Here is a 21,567-nt window from a genome sequence, read left to right as displayed (position 1 = left end):
GCTTGGACATCCACGTCAACATAGACATCGACACTAACAGCTATGAACACAGATTTGCAGACCCCATATTCGCCTTTACGATTGGTACCTCTGCGGCGCTCATTCGGATCCGCCGAGAGGAACGAGAGAAACATCCTGAGCGGGCGGGGGAGATTGGGTTTGGGACCATCGCGAAGACGGGCGCGGATCGAGTCCGGAGATGGTGGGCGGGTGATTTTGAGAGTTTATAATATCTGTGCCCTTTTTTCTCTCTGCCTTATGGGTATGAGAGTGGATGATTTTATTAAGTTAGACTATTGATACCTGTATACTACTCTACGATACCCCGGCCTATGAGACTCGAGCTCCCTGACTCTGCCCGGTTGAAACTGACATGTTCGCAAGTTTTGCGGCTTTAAGCAGCATGAGGTGCACCTACGAGATAGATTAAGAGCAGTATTTTTAATAAGATTCCATTGCTCATTAGTTAGGACTTTTCCCACCAAGGCATAGTAGACCATCATGCATGGAAACAAACTAGAATCTATGCAGTCATCGCAAAAGAAAAGGATCCCATAAATTCGTAAAACAAGACATGAAAAGAAAAGCAAAACCCATTATTGCCTGTCCAGATATCACAAGGCAAACGAGAAGAAAGGAGAGGAAACATCGCTGGGCTAGACGTTTAGTCAAGCTCCTCAGGGCGCTCCTCGACCTCGTCAGCAGTGCGGGTAGCACCACCGGGGGCGGCACCGCCAGGGGCGGCACCAGCGGCACCACCGTAAGCAGCGGAGATGATGGGGTTGGCAACGCTGCAGGAAGAGTTAGCATACAGTTCAGGTGAACATTAAGAGGGAAAGAAATGAAACATACCTTTCAAGCTCCTTCTGCTGGGACTCGTACTCGTCCTTGGTGGCAGTCTGGTTGTTGTCGAGCCAGCTGATGATCTCCTCGACCTTGCTGGAGACCTTCTCCTTATCGGCATCGCTGATGTTGAGCTTGCCCTCGCTGATGGTGTTCTTGAGGGAGTAGGCATAAGACTCCAGACCGTTCTTGGCCTGGATACGGGCAGCCTCGGCCTCATCCTCCTCCTTGTACTTCTCGGCATCAGCCAGCATGCGCTCAATCTCCTCCTTAGAAAGACGGCCCTTGTCGTTGGTGATGGTGATCTTGTTGGTCTTGCCGGTGCCCTTCTCAACGGCAGAAACGTTCATGATACCGTTGGCATCGACATCAAAGGTGACCTCAATCTGGGGGACACCACGGGGGGCGGGAGGAATGCCGGTAAGCTCGAACTTACCAAGGAGGTTGTTGTCCTTGGTACGAGCACGCTCACCCTCGTAGACCTGGATCAGCACACCGGGCTGGTTGTCGGAGTAGGTGGAGAAGGTCTCAGACTTCTTAGTGGGGATGGTTGTGTTGCGCTTGATAAGAGGAGTCATGACACCACCAGCGGTCTCAATACCGAGAGAGAGGGGAGCAACGTCGAGCAGCAGGATCTCGTTGGTGGACTTGGAAGAGGTGTCACCAGACAGGATAGCCGCCTGAACGGCGGCACCGTAGGCAACGGCCTCGTCGGGGTTGATGGACTTGTTGGCCTCCTTGTTGAAGAAGTCGGCGACGAGACGCTGGATCTTGGGGATACGGGTGGAACCGCCGACGAGGACGATCTCGTGGACGGAGGACTTGTCGAGCTTGGCGTCACGCAGGACACGCTCAACAGGCTCCATGGTAGAGCGGAAGAGGTCCTGGCAGAGCTCCTCGAAACGGGCACGGGTGATGGAAGTGTAGAAATCGATACCCTCGAAGAGAGAGTCGATCTCAATGGAGGTCTGAGCAGCGGAAGAGAGGGTACGCTTGGCACGCTCGCAAGCAGTGCGCAGACGGCGGAGAGCACGTGCGTTGGTGGTGAGATCCTGTGAACAGGGTTAGCCACTGTCAATAGAGATACCATAGGAAAGGGATCTACATACCTTCTTGTGCTTTCTCTTGAATTCATTAACAAAGTGGTTAACAAGACGGTTGTCGAAGTCCTCACCACCCAGGTGAGTGTCACCAGCGGTAGCCTTGACCTCGAAGATACCCTCCTCAATGGTCAGGAGGGAAACATCGAAAGTACCACCACCAAGATCGAAGATCAGGACGTTACGCTCGCCCTCGGCCTTCTTGTCAAGACCGTAGGCAATGGCAGCGGCAGTAGGCTCGTTGATGATACGGAGGACGTTCAGGCCGGCGATGAGACCAGCATCCTTAGTGGCCTGACGCTGAGAGTCGTTGAAGTAGGCGGGGACGGTGATGACAGCGTTGTTGACAGTGCCACCGAGGTAGGCTTCAGCGGTCTCACGCATCTTGGTCAGGACCATGGAGGAGATCTCTTCAGGGGTGAACTGCTTGGTCTCGCCCTTGAACTCAACCTCAATGATGGGCTTGCCGCCCTTCTCGACAACCTTGAAAGGCCAGTGCTTCATATCAGACTGAACCTCAGCATCTTGGAACCGACGACCGATCAGACGCTTAGCATCGAAAACGGTGTTGTGAGGGTTCATGGCGACCTGATTCTTGGCGGCATCACCGATGAGACGCTCGGTGTCGGTGAAAGCCACGAACGAGGGAGTAGTACGGTTACCCTGGTCGTTGGCAATGATTTCAATGCGGTCATCTCTGAAGACACCCACACAGGAGTAGGTGGTACCCAAGTCAATACCGACAGCGGGAGCCATTGTGAAGAAGTGAGGAGGGTTTCGTTAAAATAGAAAGAGGATAGAGGTGGATCGTGAAGGTAGAGTTAGGAGAGAGGTAATTACTGTACAGTCTCTAGCGCGGGGGGAGAGGGAGACAACAGGAAAGATGGAGATAATTTCAGTGAGAAGATTGTGTGTGAGAAAATTGAGTCTGGGAGAGTCAGGAAATTGTGCGAGAGAAAACATTGATATAGTGGAGGGCGGTGAGGTTGAGCTCCAGCGAAGCTTCTAGCAGGAGAGAGCTTCGATGAGCATCCATCGTGTTCGATGGGCTTCGATAGGGAAATTAGCTGGATCGGGCCAATTCTACAGGTGTCGCGATGATTGGTGTCAATTCAAGAACCATCAGAACATGTTCTGGGCCTTTCCGTTGGTTTACCAGCGGTTTCTCGACGGATTGGGCTCATTTGTCTTGCAAAGCTGGTCTCTCAGCATCTAGTGGAGGAGGATTCCCTGAGTATTTTTTTTGTCCTTTTCCAGGCGGCAGATGGCGGGGTCGCCGGATGACGTAAAAATCTTCCGATTTTTTTTCTCTTGTTTAGCTACAACGTTCACCAAGTTACTATCTATTATTCATCTAAAGAGCGATTTCGATACTACCCAGCATTCTAGTCACTAGAATCAAATCAAATCACTCAGAGATAGATCTTCTCGTCATGATGACTCTTAGCGGAAAGCCTAATAGTACAGCAAATTCCGTGGCAGAAACCCTCGGTTTCCGTGAGTGTCTTTTGGTGGGGTATGGATACTTCTCCCCATTTCTTTCATCTACCAATCTGACGTTCATCAGTGCGGTGACGGCATCATACCTTATTGTGCCACCAAAGTAGGAGGCGCCACTTGGAGAGGACTAGAGCATCTTACCTTCCCACTATCTCCGTAGTTCAAAGATTGCTTGAAGGTTTCAATTTCTAAAGATCTATGATTGCTGTTGACAGGTTGGCTTCCCTGGATGATTTACGTAGCCCTCGGCTCTCTCACCCCCATACTGGAGATTTACCTCTCAAGCGCTTGAGCCCTGCCTGCTGGGATATATCCTGATATGGAGTACGGGGCACTCCGTACGGAGTATACTCTGTACTGAGGTGATACTCAGTGCCTTCAAGACCAACCTTTGGGGTTGCCATGGTAACTGAAGGAGATCTTATAGACACTCCTCTCCTTAGATACAAGCCTTGATCGGATACAACCCGCTGAAAAGTATAGATATTGAACACCTTCCCAAAGACCGTCACTATTGAACTGGATGCCTAGTCCAGGGGTTGTGCAGCCAGGGAAACCTTGTTCTGGGTTGAAGTCCAGTTCCTCTTACGACTGTTTTCGATTATGATCATTGTTACCTTCCACAACTGAAGTTTGCACAGATTGACCAGCATGAGAGGCGTAATGGGGCTCGTCTTACACTAGAGTTTTCAGAAGCATCAAAACACCCTGTTGATATTTGCTGCCTTGTTTGGTTCCGAGACCAGATGGCATTAAGGAGACCTTTCGATTCACAGATCATTAGCTAGTTAACCCAGAACTACTCAGGGATCGTACTCTTCAAGTATGGAGTACTCCTGTGGTTTTCTGCTCCCCTTGTTGAGCAGGGGTATGAATTCCAGGAGCCTCAGGCATTAAATTGTCAATCCTGAAAAGGTATAGTGCATCACAAGAAAGAGCTGTGCTGATCAATCCTGTAATCAGCCAATCAGCGCCCAGGGACTCGAGGGAAGGTTCTTAGCTGCATCTCCCTTGCGGCTCATGTGTTTTTGGTTTCCTCTCCGCAGCTCTTGTTGTTATCATTCCATTACAACAATAATTTCGATCCTTGCACTCTATACAGTACTTAAAGTCCTTCTACACTTCCCTCCCAAGCTCCCTTTTGGAAATCTCCTTGCAATTGCTTCCTCCTGTTTCAAACGTACTCATTTCTGTTACCTACTTCTCCTAATATCTGTACTCAGAGACACTTCGAAACGAGCCACAATGGGCGACAACCACCAGGCTACTCTCAGCAACGATCCTGCTGCCAATGCTCCCGATGCGGCCGCTGCGGATAAGGGCAAGGGCAAGGCTGCTGATGAGCCTTCCCTGGAAATGAGTATGGACGAGGAAGAGGACAGTGATGAAAGCGAAGCTGAGGAAATGGTGAGTTTGCATCGCCCCATGTGATGTGCTCCTCAAACGCTCAAGCTAACTCGTCTACTCATAGATGGCGGACGGTATGTGGCATTCTAAACCCATATTTCCTTTTTCTCTCTTCTTTCCATTTCCGGAAGACTTTGCAGGAACTATCCTAGAGGGCTAGTCATGACAGCCTAACCATTCTACAGACGATGACGATGATGACCACGACAACCTCGAACCCATCTCCGAAGCAAACATCATTTCGGGAGGTCGTCGGACACGAGGCAAGACCATCGACTTCCAGGAGGCTGCCGAGAAGCTGAAGGCCGAGGATGAGATGGACGATGAGGACGACGACGATGAGGAATTCCAACCTAACGACGAGGACATGCGCGATTGATTTAAGGAAGTTCTTATGGAACCATCAAAATAACCTGGGAATGGGATTCGTGAAATGGGACGGCAGGCGCAGGTTCATTGGGGGCTTTCTGTTTCTATTCCAGTTAAATCATTTCTTCTTCAAGTATGCGCACATACTGTGACGAAATCAATCTATTGATACTAAGCTTGTAAACATTCTCACCCTGACGACAAGAGAACCCCAGCCTAGTACGTCACCAGGGTGCTAATTTCTACATTCCTCTTTGCATCTTATCCTCGCTTGAACATTTCCAGCAGCGTACAATTCTAAACCTTCGATATCAGATCTCTAAATTATCGGTCAAATCATTTGGCGGCCCCCTAGGAAGACAATCAACATTTCGTTCATCGTCACTCACGTGCGGAGGTTGAGCGTGTCACAGACACCCAAGTGGCAATTCCGCCGTGCTGTTGTTTCGATTATCTCGCCGCAAGAAGATCGCAAAGTTTCGTTCAGACGATGCAGTTCGGGATCAGGCTGAAATAGACAAGCTAACCCTGCAAGCTCTGCATATTTGAACACCGATCATCATGCGCACAAACTAGCTGGCGGTGAGAATCCTTCGTCAATCGGTGTTCTCCGTGTCTCCTGAATAGCACCATCACCCAGTTTACGACCATCTGTTATGTCTTCACGGTATGACTGATCAACACTAACTGTGGTGTCCGTGGATTTCTCGGAACTAATTTGAATTCTTACAGGTTTCCACGTTCTTCGCTTCATCAGCGCGACCCTCGCGCCTCTTCTCTCTTCGATTCCTACGGCGGTGGTTCTCGACCGGCCAGCCGCTCACCGGCCAGCGTGGGCGGATATAGTTATGGGGGCTACTCTGCCTCGAATGCCGATGGGTACATGAACGGGGGCTCCACAGGTGGTTTCCGAAAGGCAACCCCTAATGCGAAGTGAGTCTTGCCCGCAAACACACCTCTCAATGCCTGTTTGATGCTTAATGGGTGAAGGGGCCAATATTCCGACGCAGTCCTCGACCATCTTGAATCGCAGAATGACGCACAGGTTGAAGGTATCAGTGCGAAAGTCAAGATGTTGAAGGATGTGAGTCCGTCATTCTTGCTGTTTATCTAGAGCGACATCACGGACGTGATACTGATACTACCGGCAGCTCACGCTCGCCATTGGCGATGAAATTCGAGATACATCTACCATCTCAGAGCTCAACGATGCATTCGACAACACTCGCGTGCGACTTCGTGGTAACATGACTCGCATGCTCCGCATGGCCGAGCGTACGGGCGTTGGCTGGCGTGCATGGCTGGGTTTCTTCCTGGCTGTTTTCCTGATCTTCGCATACGTGTGGCTGACTTAGGCCCTTTATCGGACAGACTGCCGACATCGATAGATACGGATACCTCAACCTGGCGACATTTTCCCTCGCCTCCACAGCACACTGCACTACCCCATGTACCCTTTGACCTCCGTCTACATAATAACTCTCACCCGTGGGCATACATAACTTACTCCTCATAATGTCTTCCACTTGACTGCTGCATAGCCGATTCTGTGGCGTTCTTCGGCGTTGTATGTTGCACACGGTGCCAAAGCCACACTGAACACCATTCTTTTTCATCAGTCTGCTTTTCTTTCCTTGGAAATGTCATGTTACCGGCTGGCGCATGAGTTGATATGGTTTTGCAGGGCATAGGGTGGCTCATGCTATTAACTCAAACACTGTAATATCTTGCCCACACGACATGTATGTATATATGATCTCTTTGGGTAGGAGCAGAACTAGACGGGAAGTTTCTCTTATAGGCGTGATGTCTTTGTTCGCTTCTATATCTCTTCTACTCCTGATCATTAGCCCTCTCAGCTGGGGCAAGAGGACTGAGCTAGTGTTATTAGTCTCCATCTGTAGGGTATAAGCAACCTCAATGCAACGGAGACATTCCAAAGGCTTTCCTCGAAATATAGAAGCAGTGATATTGTATGCTTTGTTCAACTTCTGCTCATTAGTCACAATGTATGATGCAGAATCAGGTGGCGCGTCCACTGAATACCATGTACCAACCAACTCCCCCCATGGACCCAGACCTTTAAGCCAAACGCCGGAATTCCGGGTAATACAAACAATGAATATGCATACTTAGTACCTAGCAACCGTAGCTGTCCGTTACCTGGTAGATCAGACTCATTCAAGGCTATCCCTTCCCCTACGCCGCCTCGGAAATCTTCCAAAGCCGCTCTGGCGGCTTGCCTGGCTTGCCAACGACGCACGCAGATCGCCCTCGTCGAACATCATACTACTAGAGTCGAACGCATCGCCGCCGCCGCTCCAGCGTTGTAGAAATCGTGTCTGGGCTGGCGTTTCCCGGCTGCGATGTGCGGACGGCGGTGGCAGGCCACGGTTGCTGGATATCGTGGCTCGAAGACCCTGTGCAACAAATTGGTCATGCGAGAAGCTCTGGTCATCTTCGTCGTCAAACTCGGCATCTGTGTCGGTGTGCTGCCATTCTTCTTCTTGTTCCGAACCGTTTTCCGCAGCCTCGGGAACATCGTCGTCCAGATCACGCTCCATCCCGAATGCATCTTCGTCGCCGTTCTCGACTACGTCGCTCATATCTTCGCCCTCGTAATCATCTGCTGCGCTGGGGATCTCATCGTCCAGGTCGGCTTGGTTGTCGAAGTCCACAGTATCTTCCACATTTTCCTCGCCATCTTCATCATCACGTTCGTCGTCATCATCAGCGAACGCTTCGGGAATGTCATCGTCTAGATCCCGCTCCATGTATCCCTCCTCATCCACGTCTTCGTCCTCTTCCAGTCCTTCCTCTCCTTCCTCCACGAGTCCGTCCGCATCGGCATCGGGAATATCGTCATCCAAATCCCTCTCCATACCCGTATCATCCGTCTGGTCATGCATCGGATTCCCAAACTCATCCAACCCGGGATCGGCCGCAGCCGCCGCCGCCGCAGCCATCTCAGCCGCCGCCGCCGCGAGGGCCTCCTCCCGCTCGGCCTCCTCCTCCTTCATACCCAGCATGGTCTTGGAGCATCCGGCCGGCTTGATCCACGAGTATCCGAACGAAGCGATGTTGTTCTTGCGTGCGTGGAGAGCGCGCTCCTCGAGCTGCAATGACGATAGGCTGTTGCCGGGGGTAGTTGCTGCTCGTCCATTCAAGGCATTGTGTCCATTGCGACGTGGGTGGCCGTGCGGTGGCGCGTCCCCGGGCAACTGAAGGTGTTGATATGAGGTGCGGTGGAATTGAGAGGAGCCAAACCACAGTTCATGCGACTGTTGTGAATGGATGTTAGTTCGTTGTATGACGGGAAGTCCAGTGCAAATTAGGAATCAGCATACGTCGCGCGGCGTAATCAAGGGAAGAGACAGCATTATTGGTGATATTCTTTTCTCTTCTTTGAATGAGAGCTTCTGTCGTGGAAGGCCTCGGTGCCCAGGGATGGTCAGGTCCAGCACATACAAGACCTCCTGCTTTCTGCAAGAATATCAATGGTTCTAGGGATTTGTTTCTTCCAGATCAACAGTCGACTACACGCCAGCCGGCGGTCAATTGGATTGGTATATAGAGTGTATTATGACGTGTTCAAATGATTAAAAGCAAGTGCGGAGAAGAAAACGAAAAACGGAAAACAATGAAGCTCCACTACTGCGCGGGGAACCATAGTATCTCCAAAGCCAAAACAATACAACACCAAGTCCTTGAGAACAACAACCGTTGAGGGGTGTAGATGATGAGAGATACTGCAGAAGCTGAGTCTTTTAACTCCAATCAGACGTGGTGTCGTTCATCAATCCTGGTTACGACGCCCAGCAACATACTGGAAGTAGCAGAACTTCACAAGCTCCATAGCATATACAATGATATCATACATGGACTCAAAGGGTCTCGTGGCAGAATGAAGAATTTTGGCATCAACATCATTGAATGTGCTCGAATTAACTACTATAGAATCTAGACATAGATGCCAAACTCATGAGGTATGCTCATTGCATTGGAGCCTCGTCAACCGTCGACTCATGAATACCGCATATCCGCAATTGGACAAAACCCTCGTATTGTAAGAAAGAAGTAACACAGATCTGTATGAGATGAGACCAGTGGTAGTTCTTAATCGAACTATCGGCAGTCTCTGGAACTCTCGGCCAAGTTAGCCCAGCCCATATTCGAGGAATCGTGCGAACATGGTTCGATACTACGATTGCGTTGTCGCACTGGTATGTGTCGTGTCTGCAGACAGACAGTCAATTGCAATGCTTCAAAGAAGAACAATCAGACCATGGTGGCAGGCATCCCTAGCTCAATTGCACCGCCTTTGAGCAAGATATCGTTCCACGCAGCCTAATTCCTCCATCACGCGAATCTTTCAATAAGAATGAGCAAAGGGGGTCTCGCTTGGGAGCGAGCTGAGAAGGACCACAGGCGCAACCCCCACGAGCTATGAGCTGGAAATAATACTAGCGGCGAGATCCGAAAAGCTGCGTTTCACTTGGAAATGCTGGTAACGAGATCTCACCATCCATGCAACCCACGATGTGTCTATACCGCCCTCTCCCTCGCTTAGTGGTCTTTGGACTTCGGGGTTCGTTCTGTACAGTGTCTCGGAGCCGGGTGATAGTCCGATTTCGGGCGTTACAACGGGCTTTCCGCAAATTCCCGAATAGTTGCAGTCTTCCGCTCTGTCAACCACATCACTCCGGTGAACCCAAAGCGGACAAGAGTTGCCAGGAAACCTCGGGATTTCTCGGAAGAAAGCAATATTGGCACTCCGCTGGGTCACATGATGCTCTGGGTAATCTGCTGTATCGTATCTTACCCGAGAGAACGATGGGAGCTTCGATGAAAAAAAAATGAGGACAGCTCACATCTCACATGCTGAAGGGTACTACAGCATCATGAGGCTGCCGCTAATTGGCCTGTCTGCTCCTGCCAGGCCCATTAATAATTTCCCAGGCTGTATTGTTTAGTGAAACCCTTCATGAGGCGAAGTCGTGAGTCATGATATTGAGTCTGAGTACGAAGTAGGCTTCGTCTGCTTTTGGAAGTCATCACAATAGGCGATATGATTCGTTCACCCTTCCCGTGTGGTATAATCTTCGTCTGGAGGTAGCATGATTTAAGTGCTTTTAATCCAGAAAGGGAAAGTGTCCTGTGAGAAGTCCATCAATGCAGAAGGGTCCAGCAATTTATTTGTCTGTCGCAGAATAAAGGCGACAGCATGGTGAGATGATCGACGGATCAGAGTCGGTTACAACCCATAATTGAATAAAACGTAGCTCTTCACCTTCGCTATTGCACTTGTTCGCCATGATCGACGAGTTGAAAAAGGTCACTCATCCAGCTTCCTTAATAAATATTGGTACTGATTGGCGAGAAAACCCAAATGTTGAGTGCGTTGGGAAGGCGCCAGGTAGCCTAGGTACAGAGTAGATACCTGAAGGCAGTCGTTTCGTGGTGTGGTGGACGCTACGGACACTCGGGGAGATTGGAAATCGATTGATTTATGTATTATTATTATCATCACATTTCTTCGATTAAGCTCTTATCGCGCGTGTTTGAGTTGGGATTGACAAGTCCACGGTAGGAAGACCGAAACTCAATCATAAGGAAGATTAGCAGGGATTGCGATGCATGCATAAGTTGCATCCACCTATGTGCCGCTCGTATTCCGGGGTGCTGGTTAAATCCGCCACGCCTATTGGCCGGGGCGATACACTATCAAAGGGAGGAAGAGGGGAGGGACCGAGGGAAGAGGGGCGGTAAGAGTGGGTTTTCCCCAGGTGCATATCTCAGGATTCTGGAGTTCATAGTCCACAATCCCACGTAGCCATGAGCCACAACTGAATAGGTATGGAATAATGGATTATTATGGAGTACGGAGTGACCCAGACATGATTTGAAATGAACAAAACCGTCGAGAGTAAGACTGATCTTTAATTCAATCTAAGAAAAAAATACGGGGTTTGGAGCCAAATCAATAACATATGGGGTAGTTTATCATTCATATTGAAGCGCGATAAGCTACTTCATCATTTTGATGACCTCAAAGAATGAGATGGCATAATTTCAACCAGCCAATCTGTAGGCAGTTTGATTACCGCTCGGAAGTCCCGACATCGGGGTTTGTTGCCCCAGGACAGCGAGAATATGGGGAGGACGGAGGAAAGGGAGGGGAGAGGAAGTAAGGGGAAGAATCCAGGACGGAAGGGGTAAAGCGCTAGCTTGGCCGTTGTCGGAAGTTGTGGTTACAGGCTTATTTTGGGCGGACATTCCACTCCAAGGCTCTAATGGAGGGCAACGGACCAACGGTAACTGCTCCGTGCCAGTAATTTACCCGGCTTTGCTCAGCAAGTTGGACGATGAAACTTATCGTAATAATACATACACGGTACGAGCTTGTACACAAGTTATGGAGGCAGTATCAGATGTTTTGTCCAGACAGCCTGCTCTGCCTTTTGAAGACCAAATAGCTTATCTCTCTCTATTTACCGAGGAAAATATACTCGGATATCATATGGTCAATTTTTTGCTAATGTTCAGCGTGGGGTACTCCATATTGGCTGTAATGCAACCTAGTGCGAGAGTGACAGATTTACGGCACATGTGGACAAGCGCCAGCCACTGGTCAGCATTCAGAGTTAATAGCGCCAGCACTTGGAGTCAACATCTGGTCCTTAGGTAAGGTTGGATTTCAAGGCCATCTGTCGCTCAGTGCACGCCGTTGTCGGCCGGTGGCTTCCACCAGGATCCTTCGGGTGCGCCTTTGAGCTTGCAGTGTCGTGCATCCTACTAGATTATTTCTTTCTCTTTTTCTTTTCTTTTTTCTTTTTGGCCTTTCTCTGTCGGCCTTTTCTTTCTTTCTCCCGATGCCTACATTTCCAAGTTCCCCATAAGTGCTCGATCAAAAGCCTGTGAACGTCGCTTCTGCCTGCCCAGCGGTAAGATCCTGTATAGGCACCCAAGGTACTTTTGATAATTGAAATTATCACCTGGAGGACATCCTAAGCAACTACATCCTTGTACTGCCCCACATAGTGACACCCACCCAGTTGGTTACCGGCCATGCGATCATTCATGCTGCTAAGTCTAATCAATTATTACGCTGCAAGTGTTAAAGCATCTCAGAACTGGGATCTCTGTGGGAAAGGGCAGAATCCCCATCGAAGGCTCGAACAATCATGCCCCTTTGCATAGTGCATTCAATTGACTATACGTGGACGAACTAACCATTCCCAAATTGGGTCTACTGCAGTGCTCTCTGTATAGGCTCTCTTATATCATTACACTAACCATTGATATGGGAATCGTGCAATGGAAGTTTTTCACCTTTTTTTTTTTTTTTTCTTTTCTTCTTTTCTTTCCCTTTTGTGCCTTTCACATAGGAGACATGCAACAGATGCGGTCTGCTAGTCGGTTTGAAGTCAATCAGAATCGATGACAATTAGACTGGCTACCAGGTAGGCTACAGTATGAGCCAAATGACTGACACAGGAATTGTACACAAATATTCATGGCTTTCAGTACTGACGGATGAGCGTGAGGGGAAAGCATTACTCCAAATCGGGGCCGTCACATCCTTGTGAGTGTTCCGAGGCAAACTCCAATTATCTAGAGAGTGTTGAAGAACGGACTTTGGTTGTTTATGAATATGTTCATCCTGAATGGACCAAGGCTATATGGATGGATACCGTTCCAAACGAAACAGCGTATTCTATCTCGGCTTGGGTGGTAAATCAATTAGACCAAAACGGATGCGCTAGCGTCGTCTTCGTTTGCCTTTATTTTTTAAGAATAATCTACTCTGATACAGTCAGAAGCTAAGGCCCATGTGCCCCACTGGGTTTGGATCTTGACGTAGTGGAAACCTAATCTTTTTAGGTCCAAGGTTGAAAAGCCTCTCTTCTGATTGGTGTACGATGTCTTATCTCTCTCCTATTGGAACAACCTACTAGGTACTGCTTATGCTGGAATTCCCCTCCATCTTCAATTTTACAGGACATAATGCACTCCGTACGTCCGGACCTTTTATTTGGCAAGGATTATAGAATCAATGATCTTCCTCAAAATTCGTATTTATACAGGGCCCCTCTTGTCAATGCAGCAAATACCGAGAATGGCTCCTCTCCTGTTCTTGAGCTGTGTACGGAGTGCACCGTAGGTTAGAAGGACCACCATTCACCTGAAGCGGGATTGAACGGGTGTGAAGGAATCGCAAATGTGCTTTTTCCGGCGAGAACTACGGATACAGTGGACACTAATCTTCACAGAAAATAAATGCAGCACTCGGGTTCTTTTGTCACGAGTACTATGCACGCATCGTACTATAGATTTTGCTCTTTTTGTCCATGTCGCCTCTCATCCTACTGTACAGAGCAAGGAAGTACGCTAAAACACTGGATACAGTGCCTTGCTCCTCCCCATGGCGAGATGCCAGATAGTAAATGATGACAAACTGCATTTCGCCACGGTAGGAGTAGTCCTTGGACATATCCCAGATTCCCTGAAGCAGTTTTACCTTCTACCGACAATGGATATCGCCCTTACTTCTCTACGTGCCTAGCATTGACCTAATGGTAGTGTTCTTCATTTTTGGCACACTAAGAGCAGCCATATGGACAATATAGTTATCTACTTACCTGGGTTCCCAGAGTTCGATAGACAATCCGTCCATTCGCTCATCGGAGTCTCGAGGTGGATTCCCCGACCTCTCCTCCCCGTACGGTATCAGTGTATCGTTCGTTACTCACGGAATTTACCTTGCAGGCTTGGTCGTCCCGCTCCACTGCCTCTGGCTATTTCTTTCCCCCCCCCCTCTCTCCCTCTCCTCCTCATTTATTTTCTGATCCTCCGATTCTCCTTTCTTTCTTTCTTCCTTCTCTAGTCTCTTACAATCACTCTCGAAGTTAGACGCTGGGTCAAAAACCATCTAGACTTCCATAATCTCCCTTTGAAACCCGCGTTTTTGACCCTGAATACTTGTGACGACAGTCTAGACGCACCTTTCTTTTCTATACAGCTACTCGACGGCTGCCCGCCCAGGTCTTGTCTGCAGCGTCCCTATTTCCAGTCCCAGCGGAGTGACAGCCTTTCCAACCCTGTAATTCCATTCTCTGTCGGTCGCCGGCGGAAGAATGGGTCTTAATTTGCAGGAACTCTATGGCCAAAATATAGTTGAAGAGCAGAAACCGAATGAATATTCGGAGTACCAGCCAAAGCATGGCTATGGCTGGGCTAACACTCTGCCCGAGAGGCAGGGTCTCTATGACCCCGAATATGAGAAGGATGCCTGCGGTGTAGGATTTGCCGCGTATGTTGCACATCTCCCTATGGATGTTATCTGCAGGTCAGATGGTCCAGAATCAGCATCGACTAACACCTGCGGTTATCTAGTCACATCAAGGGCAAACCAAGCCACAAAATTGTCAGCGATGGTAGGTAATCGCCATCAAGTACGATCGAGTAACAGCTCGCTGACATCTTTCTTCACTGATAGCCCGCAATCTGCTTTGCAACATGACGCATCGAGGAGCTGTGGGCTCTGATGCACGAGACGGTGATGGTGCCGGTGTCATGACCAGTATTCCGCACAAATTTTTCATCAAGAATTTCGCCCGGGAAGTCGGCGTTGAACTACCTCCGCTGGGCCAGTATGCTGTCGGTAACTTGTTTTTCAAGCCCGATCAGGAGTCTCTTAAGGAGTCCACCGCCAAGCTCGAGGAAATCGCAGAATCTCTCGGTTTGCGGGTGCTAGGGTGGCGTGAGGTTCCTCGCGACTCAACCATCTTGGGACCTGCTGCTCTGTCCAGAGAGCCGATCATCATGCAGCCATTTGTGGTCTTGAAGTCCGCATATGGTGAGGGAAATAAGCCAGAAAACACCGATCCTGAGTCTTTCGACGAGAGGACCTTTGAGCGCCAGCTCTATGTTCTTCGGAAACGAGCCACTCACGTCATTGGTCTCGCTAATTGGTTCTATCTGTGCTCCCTGAGCAACAGAAACATTGTCTACAAGGGTCAATTGGCCCCAGTTCAGGTGTACCAGTACTACCATGATCTCGTCAATGTTGATTACGAAGCGCACTTCGCTCTCGTCCACTCCCGATTTTCTACCAATACATTCCCATCTTGGGACCGTGCACAGCCTTTGCGATGGGCTGCCCACAATGGTGAAATCAACACCTTGCGCGGAAACAAGAACTGGATGAGAGCTAGAGAAGGCCTTCTTAAGTCTGACATTTTCGGTGACGAGCTGGATTCTCTGTACCCGATCGTTGAAGATGGTGGTTCTGACTCGGCTGCCTTCGATAATGTCCTGGAGTTGCTGATGATCAACGGTGTTCTTTCTCTGCCCGAGGCGGTCATGATCATGATTCCTGAAGCGTGGCAGGATAACCCGGCCATGGACCCTGCCAAAGCTGCCTTCTATGAGTGGGCTGCTTGTCAGATGGAGCCTTGGGATGGACCTGCGCTCTTCACATTCTCTGATGGGCGTTATTGTGGTGCGAATCTGGACCGCAACGGTTTGCGTCCTTGCCGTTTCTATGTGACCGATGATGACCGTATTATCTGTGCCTCTGAAGTCGGTGCCGTGGACATCGACCCGGAAAGAGTCGTTCAAAAGGGCCGGCTACAGCCGGGAAAGATGCTTCTGGTCGATACTGTGGCCGGTCGTATCATCGATGATGCTGAACTGAAGCACACCGTCGCCCACCGTCAAGACTTTGCCGCGTGGCTCGACAAGGAACTTCTGAAACTGCCTGACATCAATCGAAAGTTGCTGGAACAGAATGTGGATCTTAGTTACACACTCGACGACACCACTGTTCAAAACGACCCTCGGCTCAAGGCTTTCGGTTATTCTTTCGAGCAGGTCAGTCTGCTTCTTGGCCCTATGGCTGCCGATTCGAAGGAAGCCCTCGGTTCAATGGGTAATGATGCTCCATTGGCCTGCATGGCGCAGCAGCCTCGCCTTCTTTACGAATACTTCCGCCAGCTCTTCGCTCAAGTCACCAACCCTCCCATTGACCCTATTCGGGAGGCTGTTGTCATGTCTCTCGAGTGTTACGTTGGTCCTCAGGGCAATCTCTTGGAGATGGATGCCTCGCAGTGCAACCGTCTGCGTCTTCCCTCCCCCATCCTGAGCATCCCCGAGTTTAATGCTATCAAGAACATCAGCCAGGTCTACAATGACTGGACGGTGAAGATCATCGACATCACTTTCGAGAAGAAGAAGGGTGTTCCAGGCTACCTCCAGGCCCTCGATGACATTTGCGATGCTACCACCGAAGCAATCCAGAATGGTGACAAGATCATTGTCCTCTCTGACCGGGCAACCTCCGCTGATCGAGTTCCTGTGTCCGCATTGCTCGCTACGGGTCTCGTGCACCATCACATGGTCCGCAATAAGTGGAGATCACTGGCGGCTCTAGTTGTTGAAACGGCTGAGGCTCGTGAAGTCCACCACATGTGTGTCCTCGTTGGTTATGGTGCTGACGCCGTCAATCCGTACCTGGCCATGGAGTGTATTCTCAAGATGAACCGGGAGAAGTTGATTCGCAAGCCACTTTCCGATGAGAAGGTCATTGAGAACTACAAGGCTTCTTGCGATGGAGGTATTCTCAAAGTCATGAGCAAGATGGGTATTTCTACCTTGCAGTCATACAAGGGTGCCCAAATTTTCGAGGCTCTCGGTATCGATGACAGCGTCATTGACCGATGCTTTGCCGGAACTGCAAGCCGTATCCGTGGATTGACTTTTGAGCTGATCGCTCAGGATGCATATGCCTTCCACGAACGCGGATACCCATCTCGTTCCATCATTGAAATCCCCGGACTTCCTGAATCGGGCGAGTACCACTGGCGTGATGGAGGCGAGGCGCACATCAACGACCCCGTCAGTATCGCCAATGTCCAAGATGCTGTCCGTACCAAGAACGACAAGTCTTACGAGGCTTACGCGAAGGCTGCTCATGAGCAGATCAAGAACTGCACTCTGCGTGGTATGCTCGAGTTCGACTTCGAGCAACGGAGCCCCATTCCTATCGACCAAGTTGAGCCTTGGACTGAAATTGTTCGTCGTTTCGTGACAGGTGCCATGTCGTACGGATCCATCTCTATGGAATCTCATTCCACATTGGCCATCGCAATGAACCGTCTTGGTGGTAAATCCAACACCGGCGAAGGTGGTGAAGACCCTGAGCGTAGCAAGCGACTGGAGAATGGTGACACCATGCGCTCTGCCATCAAGCAAATTGCCTCCGGCCGTTTCGGTGTGACTTCCCACTACCTTGCCGATGCCGACGAGCTGCAGATCAAGATGGCCCAGGGCGCTAAGCCTGGAGAAGGTGGTGAGCTGCCCGGCCACAAGGTTGTCGGCCCCATTGCCCACACTCGTTACTCCACTCCCGGTGTCGGCCTTATCTCGCCTCCACCTCACCACGACATTTACTCAATTGAGGACCTGAAGCAGCTTATCTATGATCTCAAGTGTTCCAATCCTCGGTCCCGCGTTTCCGTGAAACTAGTATCTGAGGTTGGTGTCGGTATCGTAGCCTCTGGTGTTGCCAAGGCCAAGGCTGATCATATCCTGATTTCCGGTCATGACGGTGGTACTGGTGCTTCTCGCTGGACTGGTATCAAGTACGCCGGTCTTCCATGGGAACTGGGTCTCGCCGAGACCCATCAGACTCTGGTTCTCAACGATCTGCGTGGTCGTGTCGTTGTCCAGACTGATGGTCAACTTCGCACCGGTCGCGATGTCGCTATCGCCTGTTTGCTGGGTGCCGAAGAATTCGGTTTCGCCACCACTCCCCTAATCGCTCTAGGCTGCATCATGATGCGGAAATGCCATCTGAATACTTGTCCTGTTGGTATCGCAACTCAGGATCCCGAGCTCCGCCAAAAGTTCAAGGGCACACCCGAACACGTGATCAACTTCTTCTACTATGTGGCTAATGAGATGCGTGCTATCATGGCCAAGCTCGGCATCCGCACGGTCAACGAGATGGTTGGACGTGCTGAGTTGCTCAGGGTCAGAGAGGACATTCGCAGCGCCAAGCAGGAGAGAATTGACCTCTCCCTCATCCTGACTCCCGCTCATTCCCTCCGTCCTGGCGTGGCTACTTACAATGTCCGCAAGCAGGACCACCGTCTGCACGTCCGCCTTGACAACAAGCTCATCGCGGAGTCCGAATTGGCGCTGGAGAAGGGTTTGCCTTGCAGAATTGAGTGTGACATTGTCAATACTGACCGTGCCTTGGGCGCTACTCTGTCTTACCAGGTCAGTCGCCGCTACGGTGGAGCAGGCCTTCCTCAAGACACCATCCACGCCAACATCAAGGGCTCTGCTGGCCAGTCCTTTGGTGCTTTCCTTGCTCCTGGTATTACTCTCGAACTTGAGGGTGACGCCAACGATTATGTGGGCAAGGGTCTTTCTGGCGGCCGTCTCATTGTCTATCCGCCTCGCGGTGCTGCCTACAAGGCAGAGGAGAACATCATCATCGGCAACACTTGTCTCTACGGTGCTACCCGGGGTACCTGCTACTTCCGCGGTGTGGCTGCTGAACGTTTTGCTGTTCGTAACTCTGGTGCTACTGCCGTTGTTGAAGGTGTTGGTGACCACGGTTGTGAGTACATGACCGGTGGTCGTGTGCTCATTCTTGGCTCGACCGGTCGTAATTTCGCTGCTGGTATGTCCGGTGGTATCGCCTATGTCTTAGACATGAACCAGGATTTCCTCTCCAAGGTTAATATGGAGATGGTGGAGGTCTCGGGCCTGGAGGATCCTGCTGAGATCGCCTTTGTTCGAGGTTTAATCGAGGACCACCACCACTACACAGGCTCAGAACTGGCTGCTCGTATCCTCCTGGACTTCACTCGCGCTCTTCCCCACTTTGTCAAGGTGTTGCCTACTGATTACAAGCGCATTCTGGAGGAGGAAGCTGCCAAGGCAGCAGCTGCTAAGAAGGCCGAATTCACTATTCCTCAGCTTCCCAGCACTCCTGCTGAGAAGCCCAAGCACAAGACGGAAGGAGAGGAGAAGAAGGCCGAGATGCTGGACATTGAAGACAGCGTCAGCGACTCAAAAACCGAGAAGAAGAGGTCCGCTTTGATCCTAGATAAGACGAGGGGATTTATGAAGTACAGCCGTCGCAGCGAGAAGTACCGTAACCCGGCTACTCGTACCCGGGACTGGGCCGAGCTGTCGAGCCGTCTCAGTGAAGATGAGCTCAAGTATCAATCCGCTCGTTGCATGGACTGTGGTGTCCCGTTCTGCCAATCTGACACTGGTTGCCCTATCTCCAACATCATTCCCAAGTGGAACGAATTAGTATTTGCGAACCAGTGGCAGGATGCTCTAAACCGGTTGCTCATGACCAACAATTTCCCGGAATTCACTGGTCGTGTCTGCCCTGCCCCTTGCGAAGGCGCCTGTGTGTTGGGCATCAATGAAGATCCTGTGGGCATCAAGTCAATCGAGTGTGCCATCATCGACCGTGGCTTTGAGATGGGCTGGATGGTTCCTCGTCCACCTAAGACGCGCACCGGCAAGACGGTCGCTATTATTGGATCCGGACCCGCTGGTCTCGCCGCTGCAGATCAGCTTAACCGTGCCGGGCACAGCGTCACTGTTTACGAGCGTGCTGACCGTATTGGCGGTCTGTTGATGTACGGTATTCCCAACATGAAGCTTGATAAGAAGATCGTCCAACGCCGTGTCGATCTTATGGCCGCCGAGGGTATCAAATTCGTCACCAACACTGCTGTTGGCCCTGACAATGAGGTGTCCCTGAACTCGCTGCGCCAGAGCAATGACGCCGTCATCATCGCCACTGGTGCCACCGTTGCCCGCGATCTGAAGGTCCCTGGTCGTGAGTTGGACGGCGTACATTTTGCCATGCAGTTCTTGCACCGCAACACCAAGTCTCTTCTCGACTCGGGTCTCTCTGATGGAGAGTACATCTCTGCTAAGGACAAGCATGTTGTTGTCATTGGTGGTGGTGACACTGGTAACGACTGCATTGGTACCTCTGTCCGCCATGGTGCCAAGTCTGTTGTTAACTTCGAGTTGCTGCCTCAGCCTCCTCCAGAACGTGCCCGTGATAACCCATGGCCGCAGTGGCCCCGTATCTACCGTGTCGACTACGGCCACTCCGAGGTCAAGACCCACATGGGCAAGGACCCCCGCGAGTACTGTGTCATGTCTACTGAATTTGTCGACGACGGTAACGGTCACGTCAAGGGTATCAACACTGTCCGTGTTGAATGGACCAAGAGTGCTTCCGGCGGTTGGGATATGAAGACCATTGAGGGTAGCGAACAGTTCTTCCCTGCGGACCTTGTTCTCCTTTCGATGGGTTTCCTTGGCCCCGAAGACCGCCTTCTTGGCAATGAAATTGAGCGCGATGCCCGTAAGAACGTCAAGACGCCTCCAGGTCATTACTCAACCAGTGTGTCCGGCGTCTTTGCTGCTGGTGACTGCCGCCGAGGACAGTCCCTCATTGTCTGGTAAGTTCATAGCCACATGAAGTTGACTCCAGGCTGGGTAAGCCAACGGACCGTGACTAACATTGTCTTCTAGGGGTATTAACGAAGGCCGTCAATGTGCACGTGAAGTTGACAGCTTCCTGATGGGCACCAGCTCTCAGCTTCCTGTGACTGGTGGTATCGTACGGCGGCCAGCCATTGACATGGTCCCAAAGACAAGCGAGACCACCACTGTTGTCGCCTAGACGACTGGGACCTTCCTACGCCTGGGACTGTGACCGTATTTCCATGATGATAATGATTCAAGAAATCTCTTTTTTTGTTGTTGAAAAGTTCGTTGATTGATCCCGAATCCATCACAGGGTGGTCAATTGTATCTACCTGACTCTTTTCAGTTCTCGCACCTCACTTTCTGATTACTCTTCGGAGAAAGGCGAGTTTGATTTTGTTTGCAGCGTCGTTTTACAGGATCTTATGGGGAACATTAAGGGGTCGCCGGAGCTTTTACGATTTCCCGCAAGTTCCATTGTCTTTTGTTTTGTGTACATATCCTTTTCTATCCTCAATCTCAAATTTATTCTATATTTTTCTGTGCTGTTTGTAGTGTTTCAAAGGGGACCCTTTCGAAACAAGAAAATAGAATAATTTCTGTCCGGCAAAGTGGAGGATTGACATTGGGTCTTCGTGTACGGAGTAGTGCTGGCAGGAATGTAAAAGAAAGACATAAAGGAGACGTACCTCGTCCGTCTGCGGTTTCGTTCCGTCGAGAATGTTGTTGATTGCTGATAATGCTGCTCACCCAGGAGTGTATCTGAGAAAAATGTTGAAACTCGTCGAGCCTATTCTGCGTTTGAGAG

The 21,567-nt window shown here is 50.4% G+C and overlaps 5 protein-coding genes across 5 annotated transcripts; 3 read left to right on the top strand and 2 right to left on the bottom strand.

Annotated features, from left to right (window-relative positions):
• Positions 1-664: 664 nt before the first annotated feature.
• On the bottom strand, positions 665-2,880 carry hsp70 (molecular chaperone Hsp70; the record flags this gene model as incomplete). The annotated part of the gene is made up of 3 exons (XM_745397.2): positions 1,953-2,880; positions 853-1,895; positions 665-791 (listed from the first exon to the last, which is right to left on the bottom strand). Exons 1-3 carry the CDS (start codon positions 2,697-2,699, stop codon positions 665-667), a joined length of 1,917 nt encoding a protein of 638 aa, XP_750490.1. The 5' UTR covers positions 2,700-2,880.
• Positions 2,881-4,688: 1,808 nt separating this feature from the next.
• chz1 (histone H2A.Z-specific chaperone CHZ1) lies at positions 4,689-5,229 on the top strand (the record flags this gene model as incomplete). The annotated part of the gene is made up of 3 exons (XM_745396.2): positions 4,689-4,850; positions 4,915-4,924; positions 5,036-5,229. The coding sequence occupies 3 exons, from the start codon at positions 4,689-4,691 to the stop codon at positions 5,227-5,229; spliced, it is 366 nt and encodes a 121-aa protein (XP_750489.2).
• Positions 5,230-5,875: 646 nt separating this feature from the next.
• On the top strand, positions 5,876-6,574 carry AFUA_1G07420 (SNARE domain- containing protein; the record flags this gene model as incomplete). Its single annotated transcript, XM_745395.1, has 4 exons — positions 5,876-5,886; positions 5,952-6,152; positions 6,210-6,303; positions 6,371-6,574. The coding sequence occupies 4 exons, from the start codon at positions 5,876-5,878 to the stop codon at positions 6,572-6,574; spliced, it is 510 nt and encodes a 169-aa protein (XP_750488.1).
• Positions 6,575-7,123: 549 nt separating this feature from the next.
• Positions 7,124-10,900, bottom strand: AFUA_1G07400 (uncharacterized protein). The gene is made up of 2 exons (XM_745393.2): positions 8,567-10,900; positions 7,124-8,500 (listed from the first exon to the last, which is right to left on the bottom strand). The coding sequence occupies exons 1-2, from the start codon at positions 8,597-8,599 to the stop codon at positions 7,397-7,399; spliced, it is 1,137 nt and encodes a 378-aa protein (XP_750486.1). The 5' UTR covers positions 8,600-10,900; the 3' UTR covers positions 7,124-7,396.
• A 2,156-nt stretch (positions 10,901-13,056) lies between these two features.
• AFUA_1G07380 (glutamate synthase (NADH)) lies at positions 13,057-21,293 on the top strand. The gene is made up of 4 exons (XM_745392.2): positions 13,057-14,532; positions 14,616-14,656; positions 14,719-20,731; positions 20,805-21,293. Exons 1-4 carry the CDS (start codon positions 14,357-14,359, stop codon positions 20,953-20,955), a joined length of 6,381 nt encoding a protein of 2,126 aa, XP_750485.1. The 5' UTR covers positions 13,057-14,356; the 3' UTR covers positions 20,956-21,293.
• Positions 21,294-21,567: the final 274 nt, after the last annotated feature.

The sequence above is a fragment of the Aspergillus fumigatus genome, chromosome 1, assembly GCF_000002655.1.
Source record: "Aspergillus fumigatus Af293 chromosome 1, whole genome shotgun sequence".
In the NCBI taxonomy this organism is placed as follows: Eukaryota; Fungi; Ascomycota; class Eurotiomycetes; order Eurotiales; family Aspergillaceae; genus Aspergillus; species Aspergillus fumigatus.
The sequence above is the reverse complement of the archived record's forward strand: the minus strand, read 5'-3'. Positions and strand labels throughout refer to the sequence as shown.

Excerpts from the sequence above, each read along its gene's own strand:
- AFUA_1G07400 (XM_745393.2), bottom strand. The coding sequence starts at position 8,599 with ATGCTGTCTCTTCCCTTGATTACGCCGCGCGAC. Across the intron at positions 8,501-8,566 it reads CCTTGATTACGCCGCGCGAC|TCGCATGAACTGTGGTTTGG; the intron begins GTATGCTGATTC and ends CATTCACAACAG.
- AFUA_1G07380 (XM_745392.2), top strand. The coding sequence starts at position 14,357 with ATGGGTCTTAATTTGCAGGAACTCTATGGCCAAAATATAGTTGAAGAG. Across the intron at positions 14,533-14,615 it reads TGCGGTGTAGGATTTGCCGC|TCACATCAAGGGCAAACCAA; the intron begins GTATGTTGCACA and ends GCGGTTATCTAG. Across the intron at positions 20,732-20,804 it reads GGACAGTCCCTCATTGTCTG|GGGTATTAACGAAGGCCGTC; the intron begins GTAAGTTCATAG and ends ATTGTCTTCTAG.